The following is a 27,521-nucleotide window of genomic DNA, read 5'->3' as shown; positions in this document are numbered from 1 at the left end:
TTTGTATTTTACGTAGAGATGGGGTTTCACCGTGTTAGCCAGGATGGTCTTGATCTGACCTCATGATCCGCCCGCCTTGGCCTCCCAAAGTGCTGGGATTACAGGCATAAGCCACCATGCCCGGACTTTTTTTTTTTTTTTTTTGAGACAGGGTCTCACTCTGTCACCCAGGCTGGAGTGCAGTGGTACAATCATGGCTCACTACAGCCTCCACCTCCCAAAATTAAGTGATTCTTCTGCCTCAGCCCAAGCAACTGTGACCACAGCCATGTACCACCACACGAGGGTAATTGTTTGTTTTATGTTGTTGTTGTTGTTTTTCTTTTCTTTTCTTTTTGAGACTGAGTTTTGCTCTTGTTGCCCAGGCTGGAGTGCAATGGCGTGATCTCAGCTCGCCTCCCAGGTTCAAGCGATTCTCCTGCCTCAGCATCCCAAGTAGCTGGGATTACAGGTATGCACCACCACGCTAGGCTAATTTTTGTATTTTAGTAGAGATGGGGCTTCTCCATGTCGGTCAGGCTGGTTTGGAACTCCCGACCTCAAGTGATCCACCCACCTTGGCCTCCCAAAGTGCTGGGATTACAGGCATGAGCCACCATGCCCTGCCTGGCTAATTGTTTTTAAGTTTTTCGCAGAGGCGGGGTTTCACTATGTTGACCAACCTTCAAATTCCTGGGCTCAAGTTACCCTTCTGCCTCAGCCTCCCAAAGTGCTGGGAGTATGAGCCAACAGGCCTGGCCTTTAGCAATTTCTTTTTTCTTTTCTTTTTCCTTCCTTCCTTCCTTCCTTCCCTCTCTCCCTCCCTCCCTCCTTTTTTTTTTTTTTTTTTTTTTTTTTTTTTGAGACAGGGTCTTGCTCTCAGCTCAATGCAACCTCTGCCTTCTGGGCTCAAATGATCTGCCTGCCTTAGCCTCACAAAGTGCTGGGATTACAGGTGTGAGCCACTGCACCCAGCTAATTTTTGTATTTTTAGTAAAGACATGGTTTCACCATGTTGTCCTGGCTGGTCTCGAACTCCTGACCTCAAGTGATCCGCCTGCCTTGGCCTCCCAAATGGTTGGGATGACGGGCGTGAGCCACTGCGCCCAGCTGCTTGTAGTAATTTCTGACCTTTGGTTTACTCTTCCCCCAGGCCCCTCAGTCTCTGGACAGAGCCCTCTGCACACTCCCAGGATTCCTCTGTGTTTGTAACACATACACAATATCAAACTTCCCAAGGGTAGAAAGCCCAATTTCCATGCATCTCTGAAGTACGCCCGCCTCGGTGTTAACCACAGTGTCCAGGAATAATAATGCAATGTGTCGAACTGAAAGAATTAGGTGGCCTTAAGTACACCACTCACTTCTCACACCTTGGTTTCCTTGCCTGTGAAACAGGGATGATAGGCAAACTTATCCCATGGGACTGTGATAAGGAAGACGAGAAAGAAAGGCTGTAAAAATTGTGAGCATAGATAACTTGGACCTTGGGAGACCACCAGTGTTCCTGGTTTTTTAAAGGTTTCTTCTGCTGTGAGCTGGATGCTTTCTGAGCTATGAGGAAAGAGGTTCTCCCTCCTTGGCAAGGGAACCCCCACTGATTTCTTTCCTGCCACCGTGAGCCTCAGTTTCCTCCTCTGAGGGGAGGTGTCTGGGGAACAGGGGCTGGGACACAGACTATTGCAAATCCTTCCCGGCTGTGTTTGTCCCTGCAGCCCCAACTCCTGCAGCCATGACTTCCACCAAGCATTAAGGCCATGTTTAGTGCGTAGGGTATTCCCTCTCAGGTCTGCCCTGCCAGCCCCTGCTCCCACCCTAGCCCCATCCCAGGGTGAGTCCAAACAAAGGCTGGCCTCAGGGGATCAGCAGCCGCCAAATCTGAGATAGGGCTTTCCTGGCCCTGCCGGTGGAACCCCTGCTAGATGAAGAGCGGCCAGAAGCCCAGGGACCCTCGCGGGCATCGGGGCTCCCAGATGCCCACGGGGCCTGCTCCCACTGGAGACAGGGACAGGGGCGTCATCCCAGCCTCCTTCCTGCTCCCACTGCTGTCCCCTTTTTTCCCCAGGCTGCGGGAGGCAAAGGGTTAAATCCCATAGAGCTGATGCTCTGACTCCAGGCTAGAGGGGCCCGGGAAGCTGGGGTCACTTCCTGCTCCGTCCCAGTCACCCTGAACTGGTCCCCGGGTCCTCAGCCTGGAATCACCCCTTGAGAAGGACCCTAGAGTCCTCGGTGCTCAGTCCGTCCCCCAAGGCAGGGCACTGAAGGGGTTAAGTCCCCTGGGGCTGGATTCCGCCTTCCGGCTTTTCCCAGACCCCAGAGCCGTGAGTTGGGGACGCCTGGGTTCCCAGGGGGTGGCCTGGAGGGCCCGGGACGGCCGCCGGGGAACAATGGGGCCCGGGAGGGGGGTGCCGGGAGCCCGGGCCTGAGCCCCCCACCCGCGCCCGAGGCTGTGGCCGGGGGTAGGGGCGGGTGGGGGGCGCCGAGGGCCGAGGATTCTGGGAAGCGCGGGGGTCGGCGGCGGGGGAGGGGAGCCTAGGGATTCTGGGAAGAGGGATCGGCTGGGGCCGGGGGCCGGCGCTGCCAGCGCAGCCCTGGAGGAACCTGGCAGTGCTTGAAGGAGCCGGGACCCCGGGGGCCAGGGCGGGGGCGGATGCCCACGCTCTGGATCAGCAGCGGGACGGGGGTCGCGGCTCCGGGGGAGCAGAAGCCCGGGGCCGACGGTGCAGGCGGTGGGGGGGCCGGGCCGGGCGGCCGCATTCCCGCCGCCTCCATGTCAGGGTCACCCTGGGCCGTTCCCCACATCTCTCGGGAGGCGGCTCCTCCTTCCCTCCCTCTGCAGCAGGGCCATCGCGAGGTCTCAGGCTGGCGTGCCTGGCGCCTGGGCTCCCAGCGACTCGGCCTCCCTCGGTCTTCCCACGTCCATGCTCTGTGTCGGCCCTGTCATTAACCCTTTCCCTCCTACTCTGGACCACTGGGGGAGAATTTTTTGGAGACCATCGAGGTCCACAAGCTCTTACCTGTCCCCAGCAAACACAGCAGGGCATCCTTCCCGGACCGGACATCAGGCAGCCCCCAGTGTGGCAGAGGTCTCCGCTTCCACCACCCCAAAGACACTTACAGGCGGGGAGGGGGGAATTCTCGGAGCTTAAGTAGCTGCAGAGATGAAGAAATTAATTTACTTCCTAAACGCTAACTTCTGTCTCTCCTACCGCTCTTTGGCAGGGTGCAGCCAGTCTTGCTTCACCTTGGTCACCTCTCGGCTGCCTCCTGCCATGTCTCTCTTGCCCCACTGCCCCTGTGCACACAGCACCCACCCTACACAGCCATCCAAAGTTTCCAGGCCACACCCAGGGATTCTCTGCAGGGTGTAAATGGTGTGGGACCTCCTTCTAGTGCTTTGTTCATGTGGCCCCATTCCCTCATCCTGGACTCATCTCACCATTTTTGGAGTGACAGCTGGCTGTTTTTTTGTTTGTTTGTTTTTACCAGGGGGCCACTTGGAACTCCTGCTCCTTTGCTGCCATCCCCTTGCAAACTGATCTTTAAAGGCATTAGACCAAACAGGTGTTCCAGGGGCCAGGGACATCTCATTCATTCATTCATTGATTCATTCATTGATTGATTCATTCATTCAACAAAGTTCCCGGAGCACCTATTCGGTGCCAGGCGCAGTCCTGGGCTTGGGAAACAGCCTCAACAAAGCAGAACAGAAGGAGTAGAAGGAGGGTCCAGGCGGGAGTGGGAATAGGAGGGCTTTGGTGGGGAGTATAGTTTCAGCTCATGGGTACAGACCAGCAGGCCTAGTCCCTGGGTGCAACTCCTCCTTTTCTAGCCTGGGAACCCTCTGGGTCCCAGGAATTTCTCCAGCCTATTCTCACTGCCAGCAGGCTCCCCATGAGCTGTCCTCATCACCTGTTTCCTGCCAGCCTCCCACGAGCATGAGTCTCACATGACTCCCAAGGTCACCTCGTGCTCTAAGAGACAGGGGTGAGCCAGACACGGAGCCCTGCTTTTGTCATCTTAGCTCTGCCACTTCCCAGCCTTGACCTTGGAGAGGTCTCCCCAGGCGTTGATGTACTAATCTGTAAAATGGACAGCCACATTTCTGGGTCTCCTCACCATGCTGTGGGAGGACTGGGTGAGAGAAATGACACCATGGCAGGTGCCGGGTCCGCTGCAGGTGTTCACACAAGCATCCCTTCTCCCCTTTTTCTTACTTTTTCTCTTCCTCTGGGCTGTTCCTGCAGATGCTCCTGGCCGCTTTAAACTGCCCCTCCCCCCACCTCCAGCCTGACCTTGTTTCTGTGCTTGGATAACGGGAAAGTGCCCCCGTCCTTTTAGAGGGCCCCTGTCTCCTCTGGGAAACTGGGGTGTTTTTTCTTAACCCTTTAAGTGTCTCCGGCAGCCTGCGTTCACTCTGGGGCACAGAAAAGTTTATTGGTCTCAATTAGCAGCCCCATTAGGAGGAAAATTAAGAGTCTTAATGAGCTTCCTCTGATTAGCAAATAACAGGTTTCCCAGCCTCTGGGCATCATAGGTGTGGGGTGAAAACCTCCTTCCCCTGTGGATGTCAGAGACCGTTCCAGCCCCCAGTCTGGGTTCAAAGGCTTATGAGTGATGAGTTTTTAATTACGCTCTTAAATTCACCTGCTTGCTTAGTTGTGCTCTTAAGATCTGGAGCGAGAATCAGGCCTGCAGGGGAAAGGGGCCACAGCAAGAACCCGTGCCCAGAAAAATGGGGTTGGAGGACACTGAAGCTCACACAAGGAGGAATGGGGTGGGGCAGGGCGGGAGTGAGGTTCAGGGGGAATAAAGCAAAGTGCGAAATCAGCTCCCAGTGTGCGCTCATCGCTCTCTTCCCCCGCAGGGTCCCTGGAACGCTGCAGTCCTGAGCTCTGGGATGGAGCCCGAGACTGCGCTGTGGGGCCCGGATCTGCAGGGTCCGGAACAGAGCCCCAACGATGCTCACAGAGGTGAGGGGCACAAGAAGGGGCTGCGGTCCCGGCAAGACGGTGGCCCCGGCTCAGGGAGGGGCCTGGACTCTGGGGGACACCCAGGGGAGGGAAGAGAGACCAGACCCCGTGTTCTGAAAGGGGCTGGGGGCTGGAGACTCCCTTTCTCTCTGTAGGTGCCGAGAGTGAAAACGAAGAGGATAGCCCTCGGCAGGAAAGTTCTGGGGAGGAGATCATCATGGGAGACCCGGCTCAGAGTCCAGAATCCAAGGACTCCATAGAGATGTCCCTGGAGAGACCCTCCCAGGACCCCTCTGTCATCCAGAACCCCCCAACCCCACTGGCTCACTCCAACCCCTTGGACCACCAGACTCCCCTGGACCCCCCAGCCCCTGAGGTTGTCCCTACCCCATCTGACTGGACCAAGGCCTGCGAGGCCAGCTGGCAGTGGGGCACTCTCACCACATGGAACAGCCCCCCGGTCGTCCCCGCCAACGAGCCTAGCCTGCGGGAGCTGGTGCAGGGCCGCCCGGCGGGGGCGGAAAAGCCCTACATCTGCAACGAGTGCGGCAAGAGCTTCAGCCAGTGGTCCAAGCTGCTGCGGCACCAGCGCATCCACACGGGAGAGCGGCCCAACACCTGCTCGGAGTGCGGCAAGAGCTTCACGCAGAGCTCGCACCTGGTGCAGCACCAGCGCACGCACACCGGCGAGAAGCCCTACAAGTGCCCCGACTGTGGCAAGTGCTTCAGCTGGAGCTCCAACCTGGTGCAGCACCAGCGCACGCACACGGGAGAGAAGCCCTACAAGTGCACGGAGTGCGAGAAGGCCTTCACCCAGAGCACCAACCTCATCAAGCACCAGCGATCCCACACCGGCGAGAAGCCCTACAAATGCGGCGAGTGCCGCCGGGCTTTCTACCGCAGCTCCGACCTCATCCAGCACCAAGCCACGCACACGGGCGAGAAACCCTACAAGTGCCCCGAGTGCGGGAAGCGCTTCGGTCAGAACCACAACCTCCTCAAGCACCAGAAGATCCACGCGGGCGAGAAGCCATACCGTTGCACCGAGTGCGGGAAGAGCTTCATCCAGAGCTCGGAGCTGACGCAGCACCAGCGCACGCACACAGGCGAGAAGCCCTACGAGTGCCTGGAGTGCGGCAAAAGCTTCGGCCACAGCTCCACCCTCATCAAGCACCAGCGGACTCACCTGCGCGAGGACCCATTCAAGTGCCCGGTGTGCGGCAAGACTTTCACCCTGAGCGCCACCCTGCTGCGGCACCAGCGCACTCACACGGGCGAGCGGCCCTACAAGTGCCCCGAGTGCGGCAAGAGCTTCAGCGTCAGCTCTAACCTCATCAACCACCAGCGCATCCACCGCGGCGAGCGGCCCTACATCTGCGCCGACTGCGGCAAGAGCTTCATCATGAGCTCCACCCTCATCCGCCACCAGCGCATCCACACCGGGGAGAAGCCCTACAAGTGCTCCGACTGCGGCAAGAGCTTCATCCGCAGCTCCCACCTTATCCAGCATCGCCGCACGCACACCGGCGAGAAGCCCTACAAGTGCCCCGAGTGTGGCAAGAGCTTCAGCCAGAGCTCCAACCTCATCACCCACGTCCGCACGCACATGGACGAGAACCTGTTCGTGTGCTCCGACTGCGGGAAGGCCTTCCTGGAAGCCCACGAGCTGGAGCAGCACCGGGTGATCCATGAGAGGGGGAAGACCCCAGCGCGGAGGGCCCAGGGCGACGCCCTGCTGGGGCTCGGGGACCCCTCCCTGCTGACCCCGCCTCCGGGAGCCAAGCCGCATAAGTGTCTAGTGTGCGGAAAGGGCTTCAACGATGAGGGCATCTTCATGCAACATCAAAGGATCCATATCGGAGAAAACCCCTACAAAAATGCAGACGGCCTCATCGCACACCCAGCCCCCAAACCTCCTCAGTTACGATCCCCGAGGCTCCCTTTCCGAGGGAATTCCTACCCCGGGGCTGCGGAGGGCAGAGCCGACGCCCCGGGACAGCCCCTTAAGCCGCCAGAGGGTCAGGAGGGCTTCAGCCAGAGGCGGGGACTGCTGTCCTCCAAGACCTACATCTGCTCCCACTGCGGAGAGAGCTTCCTGGATCGCTCTGTGCTCCTCCAGCATCAGCTCACCCACGGCAACGAAAAGCCCTTTCTCTTTCCTGATTATAGGATTGGCCTAGGGGAAGGCGCAGGGCCCAGCCCCTTCCTAAGTGGGAAGCCTTTTAAATGCCCTGAATGCAAACAAAGCTTTGGCCTCAGCTCTGAGCTGCTGCTGCACCAGAAAGTCCATGCAGGCGGGAAGAGCTCCCAGAAGAGTACAGAGCTGGGGAAGAGCTCTTCCGTCCTCCTGGAGCATCTCAGGAGCCCCCTGGGGGCCAGACCCTACAGCTGCTCAGATTGCGGGGCCTCCTTCCTCGACCGCGTGGCCCTCACCCGGCACCAAGAAACCCACACCCAGGAAAAGTCCCCCAGTCCCGAGGACCCCCCTCCAGAGGCAGCCACCCTGTCCACAGGCCAGGAAGGTGAGGGGGAAGCCCCTACCCCCACGGGGAGCAGCAGCCATGGGGAAGGGGAAGAAGGGGAAAGCCCCAAAACCCGAGTGGAAGAAAAGCCCTATCTGTGCCCCGAGTGTGGAGATGGCTTCACAGAAGTCGCAGCCCTCCTGCTCCATAGGAGCTGCCACCCAGGTGTCTCCCTGTGAAATGGGTCTGGAGACCAGGGGCCTCGCTCTCTCCAGAGAGGAACACTGGATTTTTTTCCCCCAAAATAATTACATGGGGAAGGGAGGATAACCCTATCAGATGGTAGTGGAGTGGAGGAGAAAGAACCCTGGGAAAAAAATAGTGCTTTTACATCAGTGATGAGAAACCCTATAAAATTGTTGGTGGGAAGCACTTATAAGGCAGTAGAGAAAAACTGTTGGGTTAGAAGCCCTATAAATATGTAGGAAAAAAAAAAGCCCTTTAAGTCTGTAGCAGAAAAACCCTATAAACCATAGTGGATAAGAGCCCTATTAATTGTAGGAAGAGGTCCCAATATGTCTCTGAACAACTCTATAAAACTGTATCAAAATCCTTAGGAATATCCTGTAGGGTCGGGGAAGTGCTGCGATGGCACTGACCCGGGAGGAGCGACCCTCAGAAGGTGCAGAAAACACCTGTCCCTCGCTGTTCCACAGGGTTCTGTCCCAGCGGCCCTGGACAGTTCCAGAGAGGAAGACGCTCAGCTGGGGGAGTGGTGTGGGAACTGTGTGGAACTGCAAAGGAAGAAAACAGGAGAAAAATAAGTGACCAGGAGCTCTGGGGCCCCCAGAGGAGATAAGACAGAGACTAGGAAGAGAAGGTCCCGTTCACTGCACTGGGGTTCCTTGGGGTTTGAGGCCAATGTTAGATGAATTGTGTGTGTTAGGGAAAGAGGCCTGTGGAATCCCTTATCAAAAAGAACCCCAAAATGGGGAAGAAAAAACAAATTGGCAAGCCTTTTTAAAGGCTGAAGTTTGGGGTGCAGAAACATGGTCAGTATAAGAATACTGAGAAACCACCACAAAAATTAGGGGGAAGCAGGGGTCAGTTCCTGTTAGATTACTTTGAGGGGAGCAAACCAAGGTGGGGAAACTGCTCACATGGAACCCAGCTAACTCCAGGCCCCTTCTTGCTTCCGGGAGCTTGTGAAACTGCAAGTTGCAGGCAGGTCCCAGCTCTCAGGCTGCAAGGGTTCTCCCCACACCAGGCAGGACCACCCTTTCTACCTGCCCAGCCAGGGACTTCTACTCTGCAAGGCCTCCAGGGACGGCGGTTGCCTCCCACCACATTCTCAGGTCTCACCGTCAGGAGGTTTTTCCTGAAACCTAACTGCCGCCAGTGGCAGCTCATTTCCTCGAATTCTGTCCTCAGTGAAGAGGGAGAACCGCTGCTAGTCAGACCTCCAAAGAATAAAGCCCTTCAGAGACTTAGGGCCTGCATGTGGGCCTCCCTAGCCTTCTCCAAGTCAGCAGGGCCACAGAATTTCTTAGAAAGCTTTGATTAGCCAGCAACTTGATTTTAAACTTCAGCCATTCATCTTTGTTGGTAGCAAGGCTGCCTCGCAGGATAAGGCAGCCGCCCTGGTGGGGATCCAGGCATCCCACGGACCGAGCCACAGGTCCCTGAAGAGTCCACAGAGGCCGTACCACCTTCCTCACCCTGGTACCTGGAGCCCTCCAGGGTTGTGATGATCCAGCCCAATCTCAGCCTTGGGATGGATGGGAGGGATTCCACCCATTTGGCTTCTCTCCTTAGCCAGAAACCTTCAGAGGGAAACAAGGATGAGAAAGGCTCCCTTGCCAGGCCCATCTCACCTCCCACACCACACAGTTACATGTTCATAAACTCAGCCAAGCCTGCTCACAGGCCTGGGCGTATGTGGCTGGGGAGAGACTGCTGCCCTGTGAGATGGTGGAAGAGAGAAAATTCTTGAATGAAACATCTGTAACAAGAATCCCATTCCCTAATCCTGGAGACCCCTTCAAAAGGAGAGGACTCTGCTCAGCGCTGGGTCGGAAAGGAAGTGCAGGCCAACCCCAGTAGTGCGCTGTCCTGGAGTAAGAGGACTGAGATGCCAGCTTCGGGGCCTGTCAGGAGTCGTGTCTCAGACAGGGGTGACCGGGATTTTTGCAAAGCTGTGGAAGAGACCTCTAATTCCATGACCTAAAGGTTCACACAACCTTTATGCAAATCCTTCCTCCTTCATCTATCCTGGCCCCAGCGGAATGACCCTAACATTTAAAAGGATCGAAATCTCAAACATTGCGGGAGGAAAACGCCAGGCCTGCTGGGGAGAGGGAGAAGGCAGGCCTCAGGATTGTGCAGAGAACCTTGTTGCCATCTGCGTAATGCCCTAGCCTACCCAAGTGCCAGGAAGGGAAGCACTACTGAGGGAGGGGCTGCCTGTGGGTCTCCCTAACAGAATGCCGATGAAGGGGTGTCCCTGTAAGACTGAGAAGTCCGCCAAGTCTAAGCAGATTTCCCTGCCCCCCAAGATGGTAGCAGAAACTGAAGTTGTAGAGACAAACCCCTCACAAAGCCAGAAGCAGATGCCCTCAGAAATGGGCCTAAGGAATCTCCCCAGAAGAGAACTGAGGAGCAGCTTTTGGGGCTCAGAGGCCAGTCCGAGGGGAGGCAGGTGGTGTGGCCGAAGGCCGGCGCAGGCCTGTTTCGGACTAGGGTGTAGCATATGTAGTAGGATGCTCGCATGTTGTAGGGATGGGTGAGGGCTAAGGGGCTTGGCTCTGGTACGGGATGGATGATGTGAGCAGTTTGTGGGGTCAGACATTTTGCAGTAGGAAAGGGGCAGGGTCGGAGACCTTGGGGTGTGGCCTGTTCTTTCTTGCCTACCTCCCCAAGCTCCTTTAACCAGGGGCTTCCCTCCCAGAGTGAGCTACGTCTCGGGAGGATCGAAGCAGGGAGGTGGCAGTGGCTAGAGTTGCTCAGATCGGCTCAGATGAAGGCCCAGAGGTCAAAGCATTTGCCCACCAGAACTGAGTCTGGAAGGCACTGTGCAACCAAACCCTCTTGTCCAATCACATGCAGACCCCAGGCCCCTCAGAAACGCCCTGGTGGAGGGAGGAGCCCAACAGATAGGGTCAGGGAGTCAGTGGGGAAAGCAGAGGGGAGAGCTTAGAGTGAAACTTGAAACTGCTGTGGACATGGAGGTCAGATGGGAACTTGGAATTGGGCATGAATCCTGAATGGTGGGGAAACTTGAAGCCATCACAGCCAAGAGGTGGGGTTCCGTGACCCGCCCTGAGGTCAGCAGCTCCCAGACTCCTTTGCCCCCACTAGGGAAGCCCCAGTCACCTGACTTGTCCCCTTGGAGTGAAGAGAGGCCCCACTTTTGAGTGTTGTGTGTCCAAAACAGTGTTGTGTCACCGGTGGTCATGTTGCTTAGTTGAAGAGAATAAAGGGAATAAGATTTCCTGGGTGTTTCTTGTTTTTTTTATTTCAGCCTAGAGTGAGCTGAAAGAGCATGGCCTCACCTTAAGCCGGAGCCCAGGAGTGACTGCAAAAGCTCAGGCCAGCCCCAGGCCCACACTTCACCCAGGGGCCCTAAAATCCCCATCCAGTGCTGGCTTGTGGGAAGCTGAGGAGTTGATGAAGTTTTAAGCTGCACACCCTTGGTATGGAGAGGGATGAATCTGATGAGATGGCAGCAGAGCCAAGCTGTCCTCATCAGTGCCTGGCCTCCCCACCAGCAAGACTGTAGAGTGGCCACCTGGTGGCTCTGGCGCTGGCCAGCTCAGGCCCAGCCGTGCAGCCCCAGGGAGGCCTCTCTGGCCACCATACCCGCACCCTGCCACGGGGAAGTTCTGAGGATCTAGTTTCAGAAGCTGGCATCCACCATTCCTGGTTCACTTGGGGACCCTGGGAGAGGTGGGTGGAGACCTGGCTTGTCATCTCACTCCCAGGATGTCAGCCCTTGTGCCCTCACTGTGTGGAGAGGCTGAGGCTCAGAGAAGGGCAGCCACTTGCCCAAGATCCACAGTAAGTCCATGAAGGAAACCAGAATGGCCAGGAACTCAAGCATGTTTTGCACCCACTCCATCCCAATGTCAGGCCTGCCTCAGTGCTCAGTCTCCTGGGCTCTGGGCCTGGCCACAGGGGGTTGTGGGGGGGTCCTGCCCCAGCCAGGAAGTGTCTCCCCACCTTTCCTGTACCCCTCTGACCACACCCCAGGGCAGGTTTAGTGTCTCCTTCCCTTCCCCACCTGGAAAGGGGGTTGGGAGGAGAGGAGAAGCAAGTAATGAAGGCTACTCCACGTTCTCTGTGTGCCAAGCTCTGGGGACACTGAGGTCCATCAGGAGTCCCAGTGCTGGAGAAATCTGCAGAAAAGTGACTACAGCAGAAGAGCAGGCACAGGCAGTGACTACTTCAGACATTTCACAGGTCTGTGGACCCAGAGATGGTGCCTGCCACAGCGGAGGGCCAGGAAGCTTTCCGGGGAAAGTGACCTGAAGGATGAGGGTTGCAAGAAGACCCTAGAGTAGGTATATGGGTTGGGGGTGGGACGGGGGACAGGGGTGCATAACAGCTGGGTATGGGCTTAGAGCAGAGAGGGGACTATGGGAAGACAGAGGCAGAGAGCAGAGCCCACAGTGTGGAGCCCCTGGAGGAGCTCGGGGAAGGTACCACTTGGGGATATTTGAGAGTGACATGCTCTCTCCTCTTGCCACAAGAATAGTGGTGATTCTCCAGGTCTGGAACTCAGGAAAGAGAAGTGGCTGGAGCAGTTAGGTCTTATCAGCTTAGCTATAGCCATAACCATGAATAAACACACCCAGAATGGCAAAGTAGAAGGTCTAGCTTAGGGGTGGAGAAAGAGAACCAGCAGAAGACGGTATAAGAAAAACCAGGACAGGACAGCGTAGCACCGCTGGATGCAAGGCAAGTTTTGAGAAGAGCAGTCAACGTCAGGCAACTCACTGGCCAATCACAGGCAGTGCCCAAGGTCTGGCTGAAATGGGCATGTCCACCACTAATGCCAACATCCGTTCACTCCCAAGAAGACAGCCAAGGTCAGGGTGGGCCCAGGAGGAGTTTTGGTCTGCCAGTCCCTGGGCAGTGGCCCAGGGTATGGCTGCCACTGGGACCACTAGGGGTGGTAAGCAGTCAAAAAATTAAGGCAAATCCTCCGGGCACCAGAGCCTCATGGGAAATGTTTATTAAGAGTTTGGTTCCTGGTCAGACGCAGTGGCTCATGCCTGTAATCCCAGCACTTTGGGAGGCCAAGGCGGGCGGATCACAAGGTCAGGAGATCGAGACCATCCTGGCTAACACGGTGAAACCCCGCCTCTACTAAAAATACAAAAAATTAGCTGGGCACCGTGGCAGGCGCCTGTAGTCCCAGCTACTCGGGAGGCTGAGGCAGGAGAATGGCGTGGGACCAGGAGGAGGAGCTTGCAGTGCGTCGAGATCGCACCACTGCACTCCAGCCTGGGCGACAGAGTGAGATTCCGTCTCAAAAAAAAAAAAAAAAAAAAGGTTGGTTCCTGGCCAGACGCAGTGGCTCACGCCTGTAATCCAGCACTTTGGGAGGCCGAGGCAGGCGGATTACAATGTCAGGAGTTCAAGACCAGCCTGGCCAACATGGTGAAACCCGTCTCTAAAAATACAAAAAATTAGCTAGGCGCAGTGGTGCATGCCTGTAGTCCCAGCTACTCGGGAGGCTGAGGCAGGAGAATCACTTGAAACCGGGAAGCGGAGGTTACAGTGAGCAGAGATTGTGCCACTGCACTCCAGTCTGGGAGACAGACTCCATCTCAAAAAGAAAAAAAAGGTTTGGTTCCTGCCATATCAGTGGTTGCTGCCCCACTGACATTCTGGGATCTTCACCCCGTTCCCTCAGACTTGACCTTGAGAAAGTGGTTTGATGCCGACTTTTATTAGGTATGAAAACCCACGAGGAGAGTTTTGCCCCTCTGATAGGGAAACCAAATGGCCCTTAGAGCATATATCCAGGGAGACGATGCGGAGTTATTTGGCATTTATAAAGAGCCCAGGCAAAGGCGACTCCTGGAGGGGAACTGTGCTTAAGGAGGCCTGGCTGACCTCCACCCGTTACCCGTGCGGTGCTCCTGAGACTGGCCCTGTACAGGGGAGCAGGTGGTCGCGTCTCTATGATGCAATATCCTGCGTTTTTCCCACACTCGCACCGCTACCCCGGGCCATCCACACTTCCTCGGTGGCCCGATGTCCTTCCCCGCCGCGGGCCGCGCTTCCACCAGCGTGCCCGCCGCCACCGGCGGCCCTGTCCTGAGGTCACCGTGGCCCGCGTCTCCGTCTCCAGTCCGTCCTGGTCCAGCAGCGGCGGCCCCGCCCAAGCCCCGGGCGCCAATGGAGCCCGAAGGCGGACAGAACCGCTAGTCCTCGCGAAGGCGCCACTGCTGAGAGACACGCAGCCCCTGCCGTGGCCATGGCCCTGTCACCAGCGCCGGAACCAACACCGCTTCGCACGAGCTCTGGCGCCCAGCCCCAGTCCCGCCTCGGTGAAGGATCCGTCCGGTGGGCCCGCAACGCGCTGAGCCCAGGGGCGCCGCTCTATACGCGGCACACCACTCCCAAAGCCGATTGCAAAGAAGGAAGTCACCCCGCTGACGTGTCCCGATCTGTGCGAGTGGTGTCGGGGTGAAGCCCCTGAGAAGTGGCCCGCAGGATCCAGTTCAGGCCGGCCTTTGGCCAGCGCAACCGGGAAACCAGCTCTCCCTCCAAGAACCTCCTCCTCATGTGCGAACCAGGAACTACACTTCCCAGGATGCCGCCCGAGGCGTCCCGGCATCCCCAAGCCGATGACAGCCGGGGGCGTGGTCAGCCCGGGGTCCCTGGGAGCAGGACAGGCGGCTCCGCGGCCACCACCACGCTCTCCCCTTCGGGCCCAGTCCGGGACCCCTGCTGGCCCTTAAGTCTGAGCACAGCCTCGCTGTTGAGATGGGCAGAAGCGGGGTCTCATATTGGCACAGGCCCCCTCCCAGGCTCACACCAAACCAGCAAAGTGCTGCTCAGCTGTTGCAGCTAAAATCGGGGGACTACATTTGGGGTGCAAGGCCTGGCTACTCTGGCTGCAGGCCGAGGGTTGAACGTTTATTCATCACAATTAACAGCCTATACAAGCATCTCTAGAGTAGAGGCTGTGGGTCCAAACGGACCCCTGCAGCTCCAACCCTCTGGCCTCTCCAGGTGCTGCCCTCACAGCCCATGGAGCATGCCTGGGCAGGCAGACAGGACACAGACTCAGTCACAGGGTGTCGGGGGAAGCTCTTCTAGCTGGAATGATTGGAAGTTGGCCCAGCAGCTGGGGCTGGTCTGTCCCTTCCCCTCCTGGGAAGTTCCACCTCCACTGTAGTTAAGGCCACCAGGATGAAAGCAGGGTTAGGTCCAGGGACCCAGTAGAGCCTTGGGATGCAAGAGGTGGGAGTAAATGGACTTGGGAGAGAAGTGGAGATTGGGAAGGGGCCTGATTAGAACAGAAACTGATGATGTTGGTTCAGCACCTGCAAGATGAGGAAGGTGACTGCAGCAACCTTAGAGCTTCCCAAAGGAAGCGAGTGATGTCCCTGTCTGCCAGGAGGGTACCTCCTTCAGCCCTTGGCACAAGAGCCAGACCAAGGTATCCAGGGAACTCCACAGGACAGAAGCCCTGCTGAGGTGAGGGGGATGGTGGGTGAAGGAAATTCTTCTTGGGGCTTGTAGCCCAGTCTCAAACAAGGAACAAGGACATGGCCCACAGGTCCTCATTTGTGAGCCAGTAGGCAGGGAGTGAGCCTTCTCTAGGGTAGGAGATCACAGCCTGGGGAATTTTCCTTAGGGCTAGGATGCATCCATGGAGACAGGTTAGGGCCAGTTTCCAGGAAGCTCAGTGGAGTGCTCTCGGCTCCTCAGGCCTCTCAGGCAGACCTTTTCTGTAGGGCAGTGCCCCCTAGGCTGCAGCTCTGACCTTTAGGAAAGATGTAACGAAGCTTGGCTGATCCCATGCCCACTAGCACGCACCAGGGTCCCCAAACCAACTAGGTGGGCAGGGGCTGGGCCCATAGGGTCCGGAATGGAGGGTGGGGCCACTAGACCTGGGGTAGGGAGGGGCTGGGGGCACAGCCCCCAGGGTCCATGGTGTTCCAGAGTCCCGAGTTTCAGGTTCAGCTGATGTAGATACGATGGAAGTCGTGGGCACCAAAGGCCGCGTTGCACTTGGGGCACTTCCTCTGGCGGGCCTCATAGCGGCCCCGCACGCACTCGAAGCAGAAAACGTGGAAGCACTTGGTAAGGACTGCATCCTTCTTGCGGGTATTACAGCAGGGGCAGGTCAACCGCGCCTGGGCCAGGCAAAGGCATCAGCTTGGGAACAACTCTGACAGTGCCCAAACCCCAAGCTGACAGCAGGAGTCCAAGCCAAGCCCACCACACAGGAGACTGCACCTCATCCTCCCATAACCCTGGAGGTAGAGACGAGCACTCTATGAATGAGCAAACTGAGATGCAGAGGCCAAGGTCTCAACACTAGAAATCAGCAGAGTCCAGATTAATCACTGGGCAGTGATGCCCATCATGTGTCCCCTCAAAAGGACAAGAACCCACAAGCCCAGCCTGGACTCTGCCTTGGGGCTTCATCTCCTGCCCCACTGGCCTTCTCTGGTGAAATCCCAATCTTGTCTACCTCTTCACCTGCACTTACAAAGTCACAGCTGGAATGGCAATGCAACTAGAAATCTGTTCTCTCTACCCTCAACTTGGCCCAGCCTCGGCACTGGCCAGAGACCCTGATGTGAGTCCCTTCTTAGCCTGAGACCTCTCTTCTGCTACCAGGAGGGTCTCACCTCCAACTCCAGACATGGATTGACTCAACTCAGCATATCCCAAGAGTCCTCCTCCAGCCGGTTAAAATCCCAGCCCAGCCTGCTGCCTCAGCAGCCTCCCAGCCATCACTCCTGTCTCCCAGGACCCTACGCTCCAGCACTGAACAGGCTCCCAAGCCTGCCTTTACCCCGTGGCTGCCTCTAGCTGCCTCTGCCCTTCAAGGTTCAACTGCTTCTAAGGGGTGACCAAGTCATATGTGGCTTCCACCTCTGCCTCTACTGACATTCCCCAAGCCCATTCTCCAGCCCAGCCCTTCTGCCTTGAGTACCTTCCCAGCCTCCCAAGGGGTCCCACAGGCTCCTCAGCATCCTTTGACACCATCCCATAGACCCTGCTCCCCTGCAGGTCTCCTAACCCCCTAAATGGTACTGGCCATCCACCTAGTTTCTCAAACCAGGAACCCTGGAGTCCTCCAAGTGTTCCCTTCCCCTCACTCCATGCATTCAATCCATCCCCGAGTCCAAGCAATTCTGCCTCCAAAATGTCTCCTGAACCTATCTACTGTGGTTTCTGCCTCAGTGACTGCAACACCATAACAATTTCCCTGCCTCCAGTCTACCTCTTCCAGCTCAAATCCAACAATGAATCCAACTACATCACTCTCCTGTTTAAAACCCTTTGAGGTCTCAACCTGGCGTACCACACCCTTCAGGAGGTGACACCACCCAACCTCTCCATATTGGCTCCTCCGATTACAACCTCCGGTGCCGTGCCCCCAGCAACCCCTCTGCTCAGGCCTGCACATCTGCTGTTCCCTTTGCCTACAGCCCCTCACCCTCATTCCTCACAGCCACTTCTGGCCTATTCTTCAGGTCTGCTGTGGTGACACTCACTCCAGAAAGCCTGCTGACCCCAGGGCCAGGGGAAGGGCCTCCCCTGAGTCCCCTCAGTCCCTCTGGCCTCTGCCATCACATTACACATCTGGGATGAGAGAATTACTTGGCTGCCTCCTCCCCTGTCAGTTTCAAGAGGTCAGAGACCAGGGTCAGTTCCTAGTCTCCCAACCCATACCCAGCCAAGCACTGTGCCTGGCTCACGGTGCATGTACAGCAAACACTCGGTCAGCATTTGACTCCGCAACCACTGTGCTGCCCCCTTTGTGCTGCCCTACATTACTTCCAGGGTCCCCAGACTCTCTACTACAGTCTCAGCAATCCTGTATCTACAATTCCCAGGTGGACAGGGCACAACTTGGCCCACAGCCCCACCTTATACTCCTTGATCTCCTCCTGGAGGATTTCGTCAGCATCCGCATAGACCTCCACCTTCCTCTGCTTTTCCAGCTTGCGCCGCAGCCGTGAGATGTCCTCCTGGGGTAGGAGAGGCCTGGCTAAGGGCAAGGGTCCTCACCCTTGAGCCATCTGCCCCCATGATAGGTCCGTGACCGTGGATCACCCTAGCCTGGCCCCTCACCCTGCACGCACCTGAGCCCTCTTGAGGTTGAAACTCTCTTTCTCACGAGCAGCCCGGCTCTCTGCCAGGCAGGGCTGGATCTCCCGCAGCCGAGTCTGCACGTGCTCCAGCTGCACCTTCAGGTCCTCGGCCAGCTGGGCGGCTTCTACAGCCTGAGTGGAGTGGAACAGGAAGGAGGCACTGGTATGAGCCTAGTGACTCAGGCATGTGGAGCCATGGCCCACCAATGCTTGTGTCCAGTGCCCCAGTGACACCTGCCCTGGAGCTGCTCCTGCCTCCTGATCCCTGAGCCCTTCCCTCCTGTTCTCCCTCTCAAGTTCCTCCCCTGTGTGATGCTGTCTGGTTTTTGAGGCTTCACAAGGCTCACCTCTTTGCTCCCCTCAACTTCCCCAACACACGCACAGCTCCCCGGGCCTCAGCTCAAGAGTCACCTCCTGAGAGGCTCCCCTTTTTTCTTTGACAGCACCTCAGATTCCTGCATAAAGCATACTGTGACCTGCACTATTTTATTTGGGGGATTACTGGCCTGCTCTGCCTGCCAAGACCTGAAGTTACAGCTTTGACTGGAAGGCAGGGACCTTCTAGTTCCCACCGTCTCCACAGCAATCAGCACAAGGCCCACATAGCAGGGGTGTAAAATATACTGCTTAAATGGGCTGGGCGCAGAGGCTTACGCTTGTAATCCCAACACTTTGGGAGGCCGAGGCGGGCAAATCATGGGGTCAGGAGTTTGAGACCAGCCTGGCCAACACACAGTGAAACCCTGTCTCTACTAAAAATACAAAAATTAGCTGGGTGTGGTAGTAGGTGCCTGTAGTCCCAGCTACTCGGGACACTAAGGCAGAAGAACTGCTTGAACCTGGGAGGCAGAGGCTGCAGTGAGCTGAGACCAAGCCACTGTACTCCAGCCTGGGCAATAGAGCTAGACTCCGTCTAAAAAAACAAACCAAAAAAAAAAAAAACCACAAACACACTGCTTAAATGAATGAACTAACTGGAGAAGAAAACAGCTTCAGAGGAAATGGAAATCAATGTTAATCTTAAGCCTTTAGCCAAAGCTAGACATTTCTTATATTTAATACAACTATGTGACAGGGCACATCATCCCCAGTTTACAGTTCACCAGTGAGTGGTTAGAAGGTAGAGCCTGGAGTCAAGGAGGCTTGGACCCACATACCAGGGCCACTCCCTCTTGAGCATATCAGTCCACCTCCCTGAGCCTCAGTTTCCTTATTTATAAAATGAGGTTAAAAACAAAATTCGGCCAGGCGTGGGGGCTCACGCTGTAACCCCAGCACTTTGGGAGGCCAAGGTGGGCGGATCACAAGGTCAGGAGTTTGAGACCAGCCTGGCCAACATGGTGAAACCCCGTCTCTACTAAAAAAAATACAAAAATTAGCCGGGCATGGTGGTGCGCACCTGTAATCCCAGCTACTTGGAAGGCTGAGGTGGGAGAATTGCTTGAACCTGGGAGGTGGAGGTTGCAGAGCCAAGATCGCAACACTGCACTCCAGCCTGGGCGACAGAACAAGACTCCATCTCAAAAAAAAAAAAAAAAAAAATCCACCTTTTATTTTTTTCCTAGGGACAGAGTCTCATCCTTGTCACCCAGACTGCAGTGCAGTGGTGTGATCATAGCTCACTGCAGCCTCAACCTCCAAGTGATCCTCTCACCTGTCGGCCTGTCACTTGAGAAGCTGGGACTACAGGCACATACCACCACAATCAGCTCATTTTAAATTTTTTTTGTAGGGATGGGAGTCTCACTATGTTGCCCAGGCTGGTCTCCAACTCCTGGCCTCAAGCAAACCTCCCGCCTCTGTTTCCCAAAGTGTTGGGATTACAGGCGTGAGCCCCCAAACCCGTAAACACCATCTTGATAGGATTAATGAGACTGAAATGTGACCAAGCATGTCAAGCACTCAGCATGTGGCCTGGCGCATGTAAATGTTCAGGATGTGTGAGCTGTTCTGTGACAGCCTGGCTTCATCTTAGGCTATCGCGTCGGGTGCTCTGAGCAGAACCGGAAGGTGAGGAGGTGAGCCAGCAGCCCAAGTTGTGTGTCCCCCTGGCCCAGCCTCACCTTCCGCTTGTTGAGCTCCAGGGCTTGGCTGCGCAGCGTCAGCTCCTTCTCCACACCCCCAAGGCTGCCCTGCAAGGCCCGCTCCTTCTCCTCCAGCTTCTGCACAGTCAGCAGCTGGGCATCCACCTAAGGACCAGAGGAGGACTCAGGGGCATGACCCCCGCCTCTCCAGCTCCACCCTACAAGCTGGGGGCGGCCATACCTGGGACTTGAGGCCAAGGACCTGCTCGCCCAACTCATCCTTCTCCTCCCGCAGCAGCTTGTGAATCTGATTGGCCTTGATCCGCTCTGACATCAGCTTAAAGTTGGCATCGTCCTTTTCCCGCAACTGTTGTAGCAGCCGCCCATTCTGTTCCTGCATGTCCTCAAAAGCCTGACCTGTCACATCCATCTCTGAGAGCAGAGCCTCCTCCTCCTGCAGCAAGTGGGAGGAAACAAGATGGAATGTGGGAAGTGGACAGGATGGCTGTGGGGGAACCATGGGAAAACGCAGCAAAGCAAAGAACCACAGAGGGGACCCAGATCATCAAGGTGTTGCAGGCACTACAGGCACCCAACAGGGTTTGAAGGGATCTCTCTGCATTCAGAGGCGAGGGCACCACAGGGGCCGCACCTGCTTGGTGGCACCCAGCTTGCGCTGCAGGTGTTCTATCTGCTCCTCTGCCTGCCGAATGCGCCGCAGGGCATCCTCATCCGCGATCTTCTTGCTCTCCCTTCGATCCCTCTCCTCCAATTCCCGGATGCGGCTCCGCAGCTCATCAACCTACAGCACAGAGAAAAAGGAACTCTCTTAGGCCGGGCGCGGTGGCTCACGCTTGTAATCCCAGCACTTTGGGAGGCCGAGGCGGGCGGATCACAAGGTCAGGAGATCGAGACCATATCCTGGCTAACATGGTGAAACCCCATCTCTACTAAAAATACAAAAAAATTAGCCGGGCGCGGTGGCGGGCGCCTGTAGTCCCAGCTACTCGGGAGGCTGAGGCAGGAGAATGGCATGATCCCGGGAGGCGGAGCTTGCAGCGAGCCGAGATAGTGCCACTGCACTCTAGCCAGTGGGACAGAGCAAGACTCCGTCTCAAAAAAAAAAAAAAGGAACTCTCTTGACACTGCTTCCTGCTGACCTAGGACTCTGTTCTGCCTTTCTGCATGTCCCACAAGCCCCAGCTGCCCTCACCTCGGCCTTGGCCTTGCGTTCTGCTGCCATGAGCTGCACCTTATCCCGCTGTTCCTTGGGTGCTGACTTGTACATATCCAGCAGCAGTTTCATCTCCTTCTGGCTCTCCTGGGCCTTCCTGGCAAGGAGGTATAGGAGGAAGTCTTGGTGAGTGGGACTGGAGGCCACCTGGCAGGGTCAGGAAGGAGACAGGAATACAGCCTCACTTGAGCTCTGCTCGGAGACCCTTGAGGAGTTCTGATTCCTTCCTCTTGGCTTCTTCCACCTTGGCCTTCTCCCGATCGGCCCTTGAGAGAGCGGAGGCTACAGGTGGAGGACCCAAGCCAGGACCTTCTCGTTCCCGAAGCTCCCGCTTGGGCCTGGCCTCGGGTTCTCGGCCCCGGGAGGAAGGGCCCTGGGCCCCAAGGGTTAAGCCCTGGACATCCTCTTCAGAGGGGACCAGCTCCTCCTTCTTCACTGAAGTGGTAGTAGTGGTGGTGCCAGGCACTGGAGGCATTTCCTTTCTGTTGTCGGGGGTACTGACAGGGCCTGGCCCACCCTCCTCTTTCCCTGGGGCTGGGGCACTGAGGCCAGAGTCCTCTGGGTGGCCCAGGTTGGGGGTGGAGTGGGTAGAGCCACTGGCCTGGGCCCGGAGCTGCAAAGGCAGAGAGGAAGAGGGATGAAGTCAGATATTGTTCACTGGAGTCTAGCCAAAGCTTTTCCCAGGCAGGCCCCTTCTTACCTTGCCAATCTCAGCTTGTACTTCTCGAAGCTTCCGCTTGTATCGCTGGGCGTCCCCTTTTAACTGGTGGTTGTGGTTTTGAAGACTACTAATCAGGTGGCGCATCTCACGGTTGATGGGCCCTGGAGGAGGACCAGGAATTAAGGGTGTCAGAACCAGTTCCTGGGTTAGGGTTCCAACCCCACAGTGGGGGAAGAGGCTATGCCATCACTCCCACTGTGCAGGAGGGGAACACTGCGGCCTCAACTGAGCATGAACTCACCAAAGTAAATAATGCTGACTTCAAGGAAACTCACCCAAAAGTAACTTGACACTGCCTATTCATATGACTTTCGCTAATGTAGAACATGTTTTTTGTTTTTTTAAAATAGAAACAGTGTCTCACTTTGTTGCCCAGGGTGGTCTCAAATTCCTGGCCTCAAGTGATCCTCCCACCATGGCCTCCCAAAGTGCTGGGATTACAGACATGAATCACCATGCCTGGCCTATGTTTTTTCTTTTTTCTTTTTTTTTTTTAATACATCCAATTCCCTTTAAAAGAGAAGGTAACTGTAACATTCACAAAAGTTAGTCAACTTTTTCTAGATTCTTAAACATCACCTTCCCAGTTGCATTTCCCTAGCCACCTGTCCAAAATTGCAACACCATTTCTCCTGATACTTCCTATCATCCTTTTCTGCTTTACTTTCCTTACTGTATTTGTCAGGAACTAACACATTTTCTACTTTTCTTCTACTAGTTCGTCTTTCTCTAGTCTGTCTTCTATCAGAATGTTGCTCTACATGGCAGGAATTCTGTTTTGTTCACTGGCATAACCCCAAACCCTAGAACAGAGCCTGGCTCATAGGTGGCATCTGATAAATCTTTGTAACACAAGTATCTAAGAGAGAGAGACATCATCAGACCAGAAGACTGTGGACAGGGCTGACAGCTCAAACTCTGCATGTGCCTGCTCCATCAGCCATCCCAGCTGGCATGACCCTCACTGTGCCTGGGAGCCAAGCAGTGCAGGCCCTGTTTTGCATAGGAAGCCCAGGCTCTGTGAAAAAAAAAAGGCCTTAGCCTCTTGCATCTGGATAAGCAGCGGCCCCACACCAGGGCCCAGCACTCCCAGATAAGGCCCCACCTCCGCCCTATCCTCACCACATACCCGCCTGCTCGTTGGCCGCCAGATTCTGCTCAAACTCGATGCGCAGCATCTCGTACTCCTTGCGTACCTGGGCCAGCGTGTCCTCCAGCTGAATGACCTCTGTGCGCAGCTTCTTCTGCAGCCCCAGCTCGTCACTCTGTGGATTGACGTGTTAAGGACCCACACAGTCCCTCGGTCCCACCTCAGGATTTAGTATCTTAGGAAAAATCTATTCCCCAGGGACCCCTGGCTGGCACACAGGGCCTCTGAAGCCACCAACACCTCAACACTAAGGGTCTGGCCCTTAGCCCAGTCCCCACGCCTGTTCCAGAGCCATACCTCCATGTGCTCTATATGTCGCAGGTGGGAGTTTTTGGTGGCCAGCAGCAGGCCCCGAGCCTCGTCCAGCTGGGTCTTCACTTGCAGAGACTCGTTGTAGAGCAGTGAGAACTGAGCCTGCAGCATGCGGTACTCCCCTGTCTCCCGCACTACCTCCTCGGGAAGGCTCCGCAAGGCCACCTGGGGCAGGGATGCCCAAATGGGATCAGCAAGAGGATTCAGGGCTCAGTCCCCCCCTTACAGGCACAGGCCTTCTCAGCCCCTACGGCAGCCCACCTTGAGGCGCTCATTGGTCCGCACAGCTCCCTGAAGTTCAGCCTGCAGTTTCTCCAGCTCTGCCATGCGGCTGTTGGCCAATTCCTGGTTTTCCTCCAACTCTGCATTCAGCATCTCAAACTAAGGAGTGGGAGGCGGGGCCATGGGAGGCAGAGCCAGGTGTGGCAGCAGGCTTCCCTTACATTCCCAGCAAACACTCCAGCCCAAGCACTCCGTGCAGGGCAATGACCGATTCTGATGCCCCAAACCAAGTACTTTCCTAAGGGCTCCCAGACAAATGGGAGAAAATTCAATACTGCATGGTTGGTGTTGAGAACTAAGGCTCTTAACTGATGGGGAATCACGGAAGCATTCCAGGAAGGCCTAAAGTGCCAGTAAAGGGAAAAAGAGCACAGTGACCACCAGATGCCAACTGACTCCAACTCACTCCTCTCTCTCTCTTCCGTGCTTTATCTTTGTGGTACTCATAACACAATGATAGGCTATTTTACCGATTTCTTGTTTGTTACAACAAGTAGAACCTAAAGATATATTCTTTTATTTATTTCTTGTCTGGTCCATGAAAGTTTTAACCTCTATTTTGTTCTCCCCAATATGCCTAGTGCCTAGCACTAAGTGTTCAAAAATTTACTCAAAAAGTATATGAATGCATGAAAGAAAGAGCAGCAGGAGTGACCAAGAAGGGCCTTGGAGATGGACGTTTGTCCTTCGTCTCGAGGGGAATTTCAAGAGTGCAACACAGAAGAGGTCATGAGAAGGGGTGGGAGGAAGACGCCGCTCACCTTCTGCATGCTGAGTGTGATCTGGCCCCCCTGGAAGCCTGAGGAGCTCCCAGACACATAGTAGCCAGAGTTCAGCTGTGGAGAGAAAACAGACAGGCAATGGAAGTGGAGCGGAGGAGCTAGGGCCCAAGGGCCCAGCCTTCCCTCACCTGCCCCAGTACCCCTGCCCCACCTGCTCTAAGGCCTCTGCCAGGTGCTTATTGAGCTTTTGCTCTCGCTTCCGCAGCTTCTCAATGTCCCACTGCAAGTCCTCCACTGTTGTCTCCATCTCCAACACCTTGGTCTCTGCCGACGTCACTTTATCCTGGAGCTCAGAGTACTGGGAACAATGAGGGAGCAGATGCTTGGATGGGGGACTTGGTCCCTGAGGGCCCATCTAACCCAAATCCTGCCTGATTCTAATCCCACTCCCAAAGCCCCTGGCTCCTCACCTCCAATGAGATGCGGTGGTGTTTCTCCTGCAGCTGGGTGGCCAAGTCCTGTAGTCGCCGGTTCTCACGGCCCAGCTCTCGGGTGCGTGCCCGAGCCACCTCACTGAGGGGCTCACTGTCCCCTGGAAAAGCAGGGCCCAGGTTAAGAGTCCAGCTCAGGGCAATGGGGCAAAGAACTAACTCATTCTGGAGTCTGCTATGTGCCCAGTGTGATCCCCCAGCTGTCTTGCCAATTTCTCATGACAAAGCTAGGAGTCTTTATCTCCACTGCACAGAGGAGGAAACCAGCTCAGAGAGGGGAGCCACTTTCCCAGCATGTCCAGGTGAGGGTAGCAGAACTAAGGTGGGAGAAGCCTGACAACCTACAAGGCCTGAGCCCTTGAAGCTATGCCTTGTGGATCTGCAACCCATACAAAGTGCTCCAGAGGGGCCTCTGGACAGGAGGCTCTACTAGCATCAACAACTCCTCCAACCCATTTCTCTAGCATTCAGTCCAGGAATCAAAGTTGGAACCCCCATTTACAGCCTAACCTACCCCTCCCAAGAACATGGCTGATATATTCCTTGGGGAATTCTGGCCGCCCTTGGACTTGGGCATTAGGGGAATTGGGAAGGGGTGCCATCAAGATGCAGGTAGGGATGGACACCTCTTGGGTATGGGCACAAAGAACCCACCTCGGCTATACACTCGCTGACAGAGTTCCTCCACCCGGCGCTGTAGGCGGTCTGAAGCCTCTACCACATGAGACACAGCTGCCTTAGAGAACTCCATTCGGCCTTGCAGCTCCAGCTCCACCTCCTCACTGCTGCTGGCACCCAGTGCCACCACAAAAGCCAAGGCCGGCTCACTGAGAGGGGGCCGCAGCTGCAATGGCAAGGGCTCTGGAAGGAATGGACAGACCCTCATGAGGATAATAGCAGCAGTTACCGCCACTCTGTACTAAGTTCCAGACTGAGCCCTTCAATATTCATGGCTCACTTAATCAACACAACCTATAGTGCACTATTATCTCCATCCTGAAAGTGAGACAAATGAGGTTCAGGGAGGTAAAGTAATTTCCTCAAAGCTACAGAGTTGCGTATCACATCCTCAGGGATGCCTCCTGTACTTTCCCAATAAAAATTAGAATCTCACACACACACACGTGTGCACACACAATTATTCCCTTTCAGGAGCCCCAGTACTTTCTGCTTACTATGTTTGTAATTTCCTCCCTCATAGCAAATGCAATGAGCAAGTACCCATTTCTAGAAAGCGTCAGATACATAGTTAACACTCAACCGTAATACTGTTTTCAAACAAATGGGTGTCAAAACATGAATTGCTCTATAAACCAAGTTAGTCAGAGTCCAAAGCCTGTATTTCTGTGCACTGCACTTTACTATCCAAACATGAAATCCATTTCGTGGGGAGTAGTAAGGCAGGCAATTCAGAGGCCCAACACCAAAGTCCCCTCCTCCCCAGGACTTTTCCCAGAACTCAAGCTCCCTAGATCCCAGAACTCTGGTCTCACCCCTCAGCTCTGATGTCCCCGGCTCTGGGAGAGGAGTCCCATCACATGTGGGCCCCTCCTGGGTCCCAGGTGCTTCAGGGGCTGAAGACAGCTCCCCCTGGCCCTCATGGCATCGGAGAAGGGCTTCCACAGTTTCATCCAGCTGGAAGGAGAAAGCATCAAAAATGTTATGAATCCCTTAGTGCTTTCCAACATTATACTCCTTTTCCAGCAGGGGAATCTGGGGATTGGCAGCTGAATCAAGGCCTGGTCTTGGAAAGTAGAAGGCATCCACCTGGGCCCAGTAGCGATTGACGATGAGGAGTGTGGCATCATCTGTGGCCTGCCGCTTCTCCAACTTCTCAATTCGTTCTCGGAGTTCATCTTCACAAGCCTGCCGTTGTTCCAGCCGCTCTGCCAGTTTTTTGTTCTTGAACTGTAGTACCTTCAGGTCCATCTCCTCCTACCAAAGGAAACAAAGGGGCCGACGAGAATATCAAGCAGAGCCAGAAACCAATCACACAGAAAGAGAGGAGCAGAGCATCTGGAATGCATGGGAGATGGGGGTATTCCCACACTAACCGCTAACAGAATCTAAGGAGGCTCAGACAACCCACAGCGAAAGTGTCTTGGTTGTGAGGAGGCTCACGTTGTTTCTGCCTGTCCCCTTCTAACTCCTTAGTCTTTGACAAGTCACACGCCCCCTGGGAACCTGTTTTCCTATCTGTAAAGGGAAGACAGGCGTCGTGTTCTCGGCTTCTTTCAACAGAGTATCCTGTAACGCGGACCTTGCTAAACTTGGGGAAGTGGGTGTAAGATTCTGGACAATTTGGCCAGAGAATAGAGGGAGAGCTCTAGGAAGTTCTGAGGGTTAAGGCAAGAGCCCAAGAACCGTGGAAGAGATGCCTCCAAGACGAATGGGCTCGATAAGAGTGGTGGTGGTCTTCTCCTCACGACTCAGCTTCTTCTCCGGGGGCCCTGAGCCCCCGTCGCCGGCGGCGCGTTTGTTGCCTAGCCCAGACATGGCCGCGGCGGCTGGAGCGGCACAGGGTCCCCTGAGGGGCGTCAGACGGGAGGAGGCGGTACTTCCGTCACCTGCAGAAGACAGAGAGCAGAGATGTGGGAACGGCTGGTGTTCCACAGCCCCAAACACCCCCCACCCCGCACACACCTGCTGGATCCCGTCCCCGCCGGCGCCAGAGCCCTCACCAGCAACAGGGTCAGCCTAGCGCCGCCATCTTGGATTTCACCGGACGTCACTGGACGTCACTGGACCCCCAACGGTGCGCAGGGCGCAGGCGCCAGAGGCAGCCCCGGATGTGAGGAAACTTCTTTATCTTCAGCTTCTAT

The 27,521-nt window shown here is 55.8% G+C and overlaps 2 protein-coding genes across 4 annotated transcripts; one reads left to right on the top strand and one right to left on the bottom strand.

The window, feature by feature from the left end:
* Window positions 1–2,030: 2,030 nt before the first annotated feature.
* ZNF629 (zinc finger protein 629) lies at window positions 2,031–10,904 on the top strand. Its single transcript, XM_007990245.3, has 3 exons — window positions 2,031–2,300; window positions 4,847–4,952; window positions 5,108–10,904. Exons 2-3 carry the CDS (start codon window positions 4,880–4,882, stop codon window positions 7,651–7,653), a joined length of 2,619 nt encoding a protein of 872 aa, XP_007988436.2. The 5' UTR covers window positions 2,031–2,300; window positions 4,847–4,879; the 3' UTR covers window positions 7,654–10,904.
* Window positions 10,905–14,513: 3,609 nt separating this feature from the next.
* RNF40 (ring finger protein 40) lies at window positions 14,514–27,475 on the bottom strand. 3 transcript variants are annotated; one of them, XM_007990188.3, is made up of 20 exons: window positions 27,381–27,475; window positions 27,064–27,266; window positions 26,467–26,634; window positions 26,193–26,334; window positions 25,354–25,560; window positions 24,679–24,800; window positions 24,420–24,566; window positions 24,248–24,322; window positions 23,466–23,585; window positions 23,190–23,369; window positions 22,872–23,007; window positions 21,722–21,843; window positions 21,207–21,634; window positions 21,001–21,118; window positions 20,440–20,589; window positions 20,029–20,241; window positions 19,827–19,952; window positions 17,755–17,895; window positions 17,539–17,640; window positions 14,514–15,789 (listed from the first exon to the last, which is right to left on the bottom strand). In XM_007990188.3, exons 2-20 carry the CDS (start codon window positions 27,193–27,195, stop codon window positions 15,613–15,615), a joined length of 3,006 nt encoding a protein of 1,001 aa, XP_007988379.1. In that variant the 5' UTR covers window positions 27,196–27,266; window positions 27,381–27,475; the 3' UTR covers window positions 14,514–15,612. The 3 variants fall into 3 exon arrangements, with proteins under 3 accessions (XP_007988379.1, XP_007988374.1, XP_007988388.1); XM_007990183.3 differs by having other exon boundaries at window positions 27,343–27,428; XM_007990197.3 differs by lacking the exon at window positions 27,381–27,475 and having other exon boundaries at window positions 26,754–27,176.
* Window positions 27,476–27,521: the final 46 nt, after the last annotated feature.

Source organism: Chlorocebus sabaeus, chromosome 5 (assembly GCF_047675955.1).
Source record: "Chlorocebus sabaeus isolate Y175 chromosome 5, mChlSab1.0.hap1, whole genome shotgun sequence".
Taxonomy (NCBI): Eukaryota; Metazoa; Chordata; class Mammalia; order Primates; family Cercopithecidae; genus Chlorocebus; species Chlorocebus sabaeus.
This window is presented reverse-complemented; position numbering and strand designations above follow the sequence as displayed.

Excerpts from the sequence above, each read along its gene's own strand:
- RNF40 (XM_007990188.3), bottom strand. The coding sequence starts at position 27,195 with ATGTCTGGGCTAGGCAACAAACGCGCCGCCGGCGACGGGGGCTCAGGG. Across the intron at positions 21,119-21,206 it reads GGTCTCCGAGCAGAGCTCAA|GAAGGCCCAGGAGAGCCAGA; the intron begins GTGAGGCTGTAT and ends CCTCCTTGCCAG. Across the intron at positions 19,953-20,028 it reads TCCTTGGCCTCAAGTCCCAG|GTGGATGCCCAGCTGCTGAC; the intron begins GTATGGCCGCCC and ends TCTGGTCCTTAG.
- ZNF629 (XM_007990245.3), top strand. The coding sequence starts at position 4,880 with ATGGAGCCCGAGACTGCGCTGTGGGGCCCGGATCTGCAGGGTCCGGAA. Across the intron at positions 4,953-5,107 it reads CCCCAACGATGCTCACAGAG|GTGCCGAGAGTGAAAACGAA; the intron begins GTGAGGGGCACA and ends TTCTCTCTGTAG.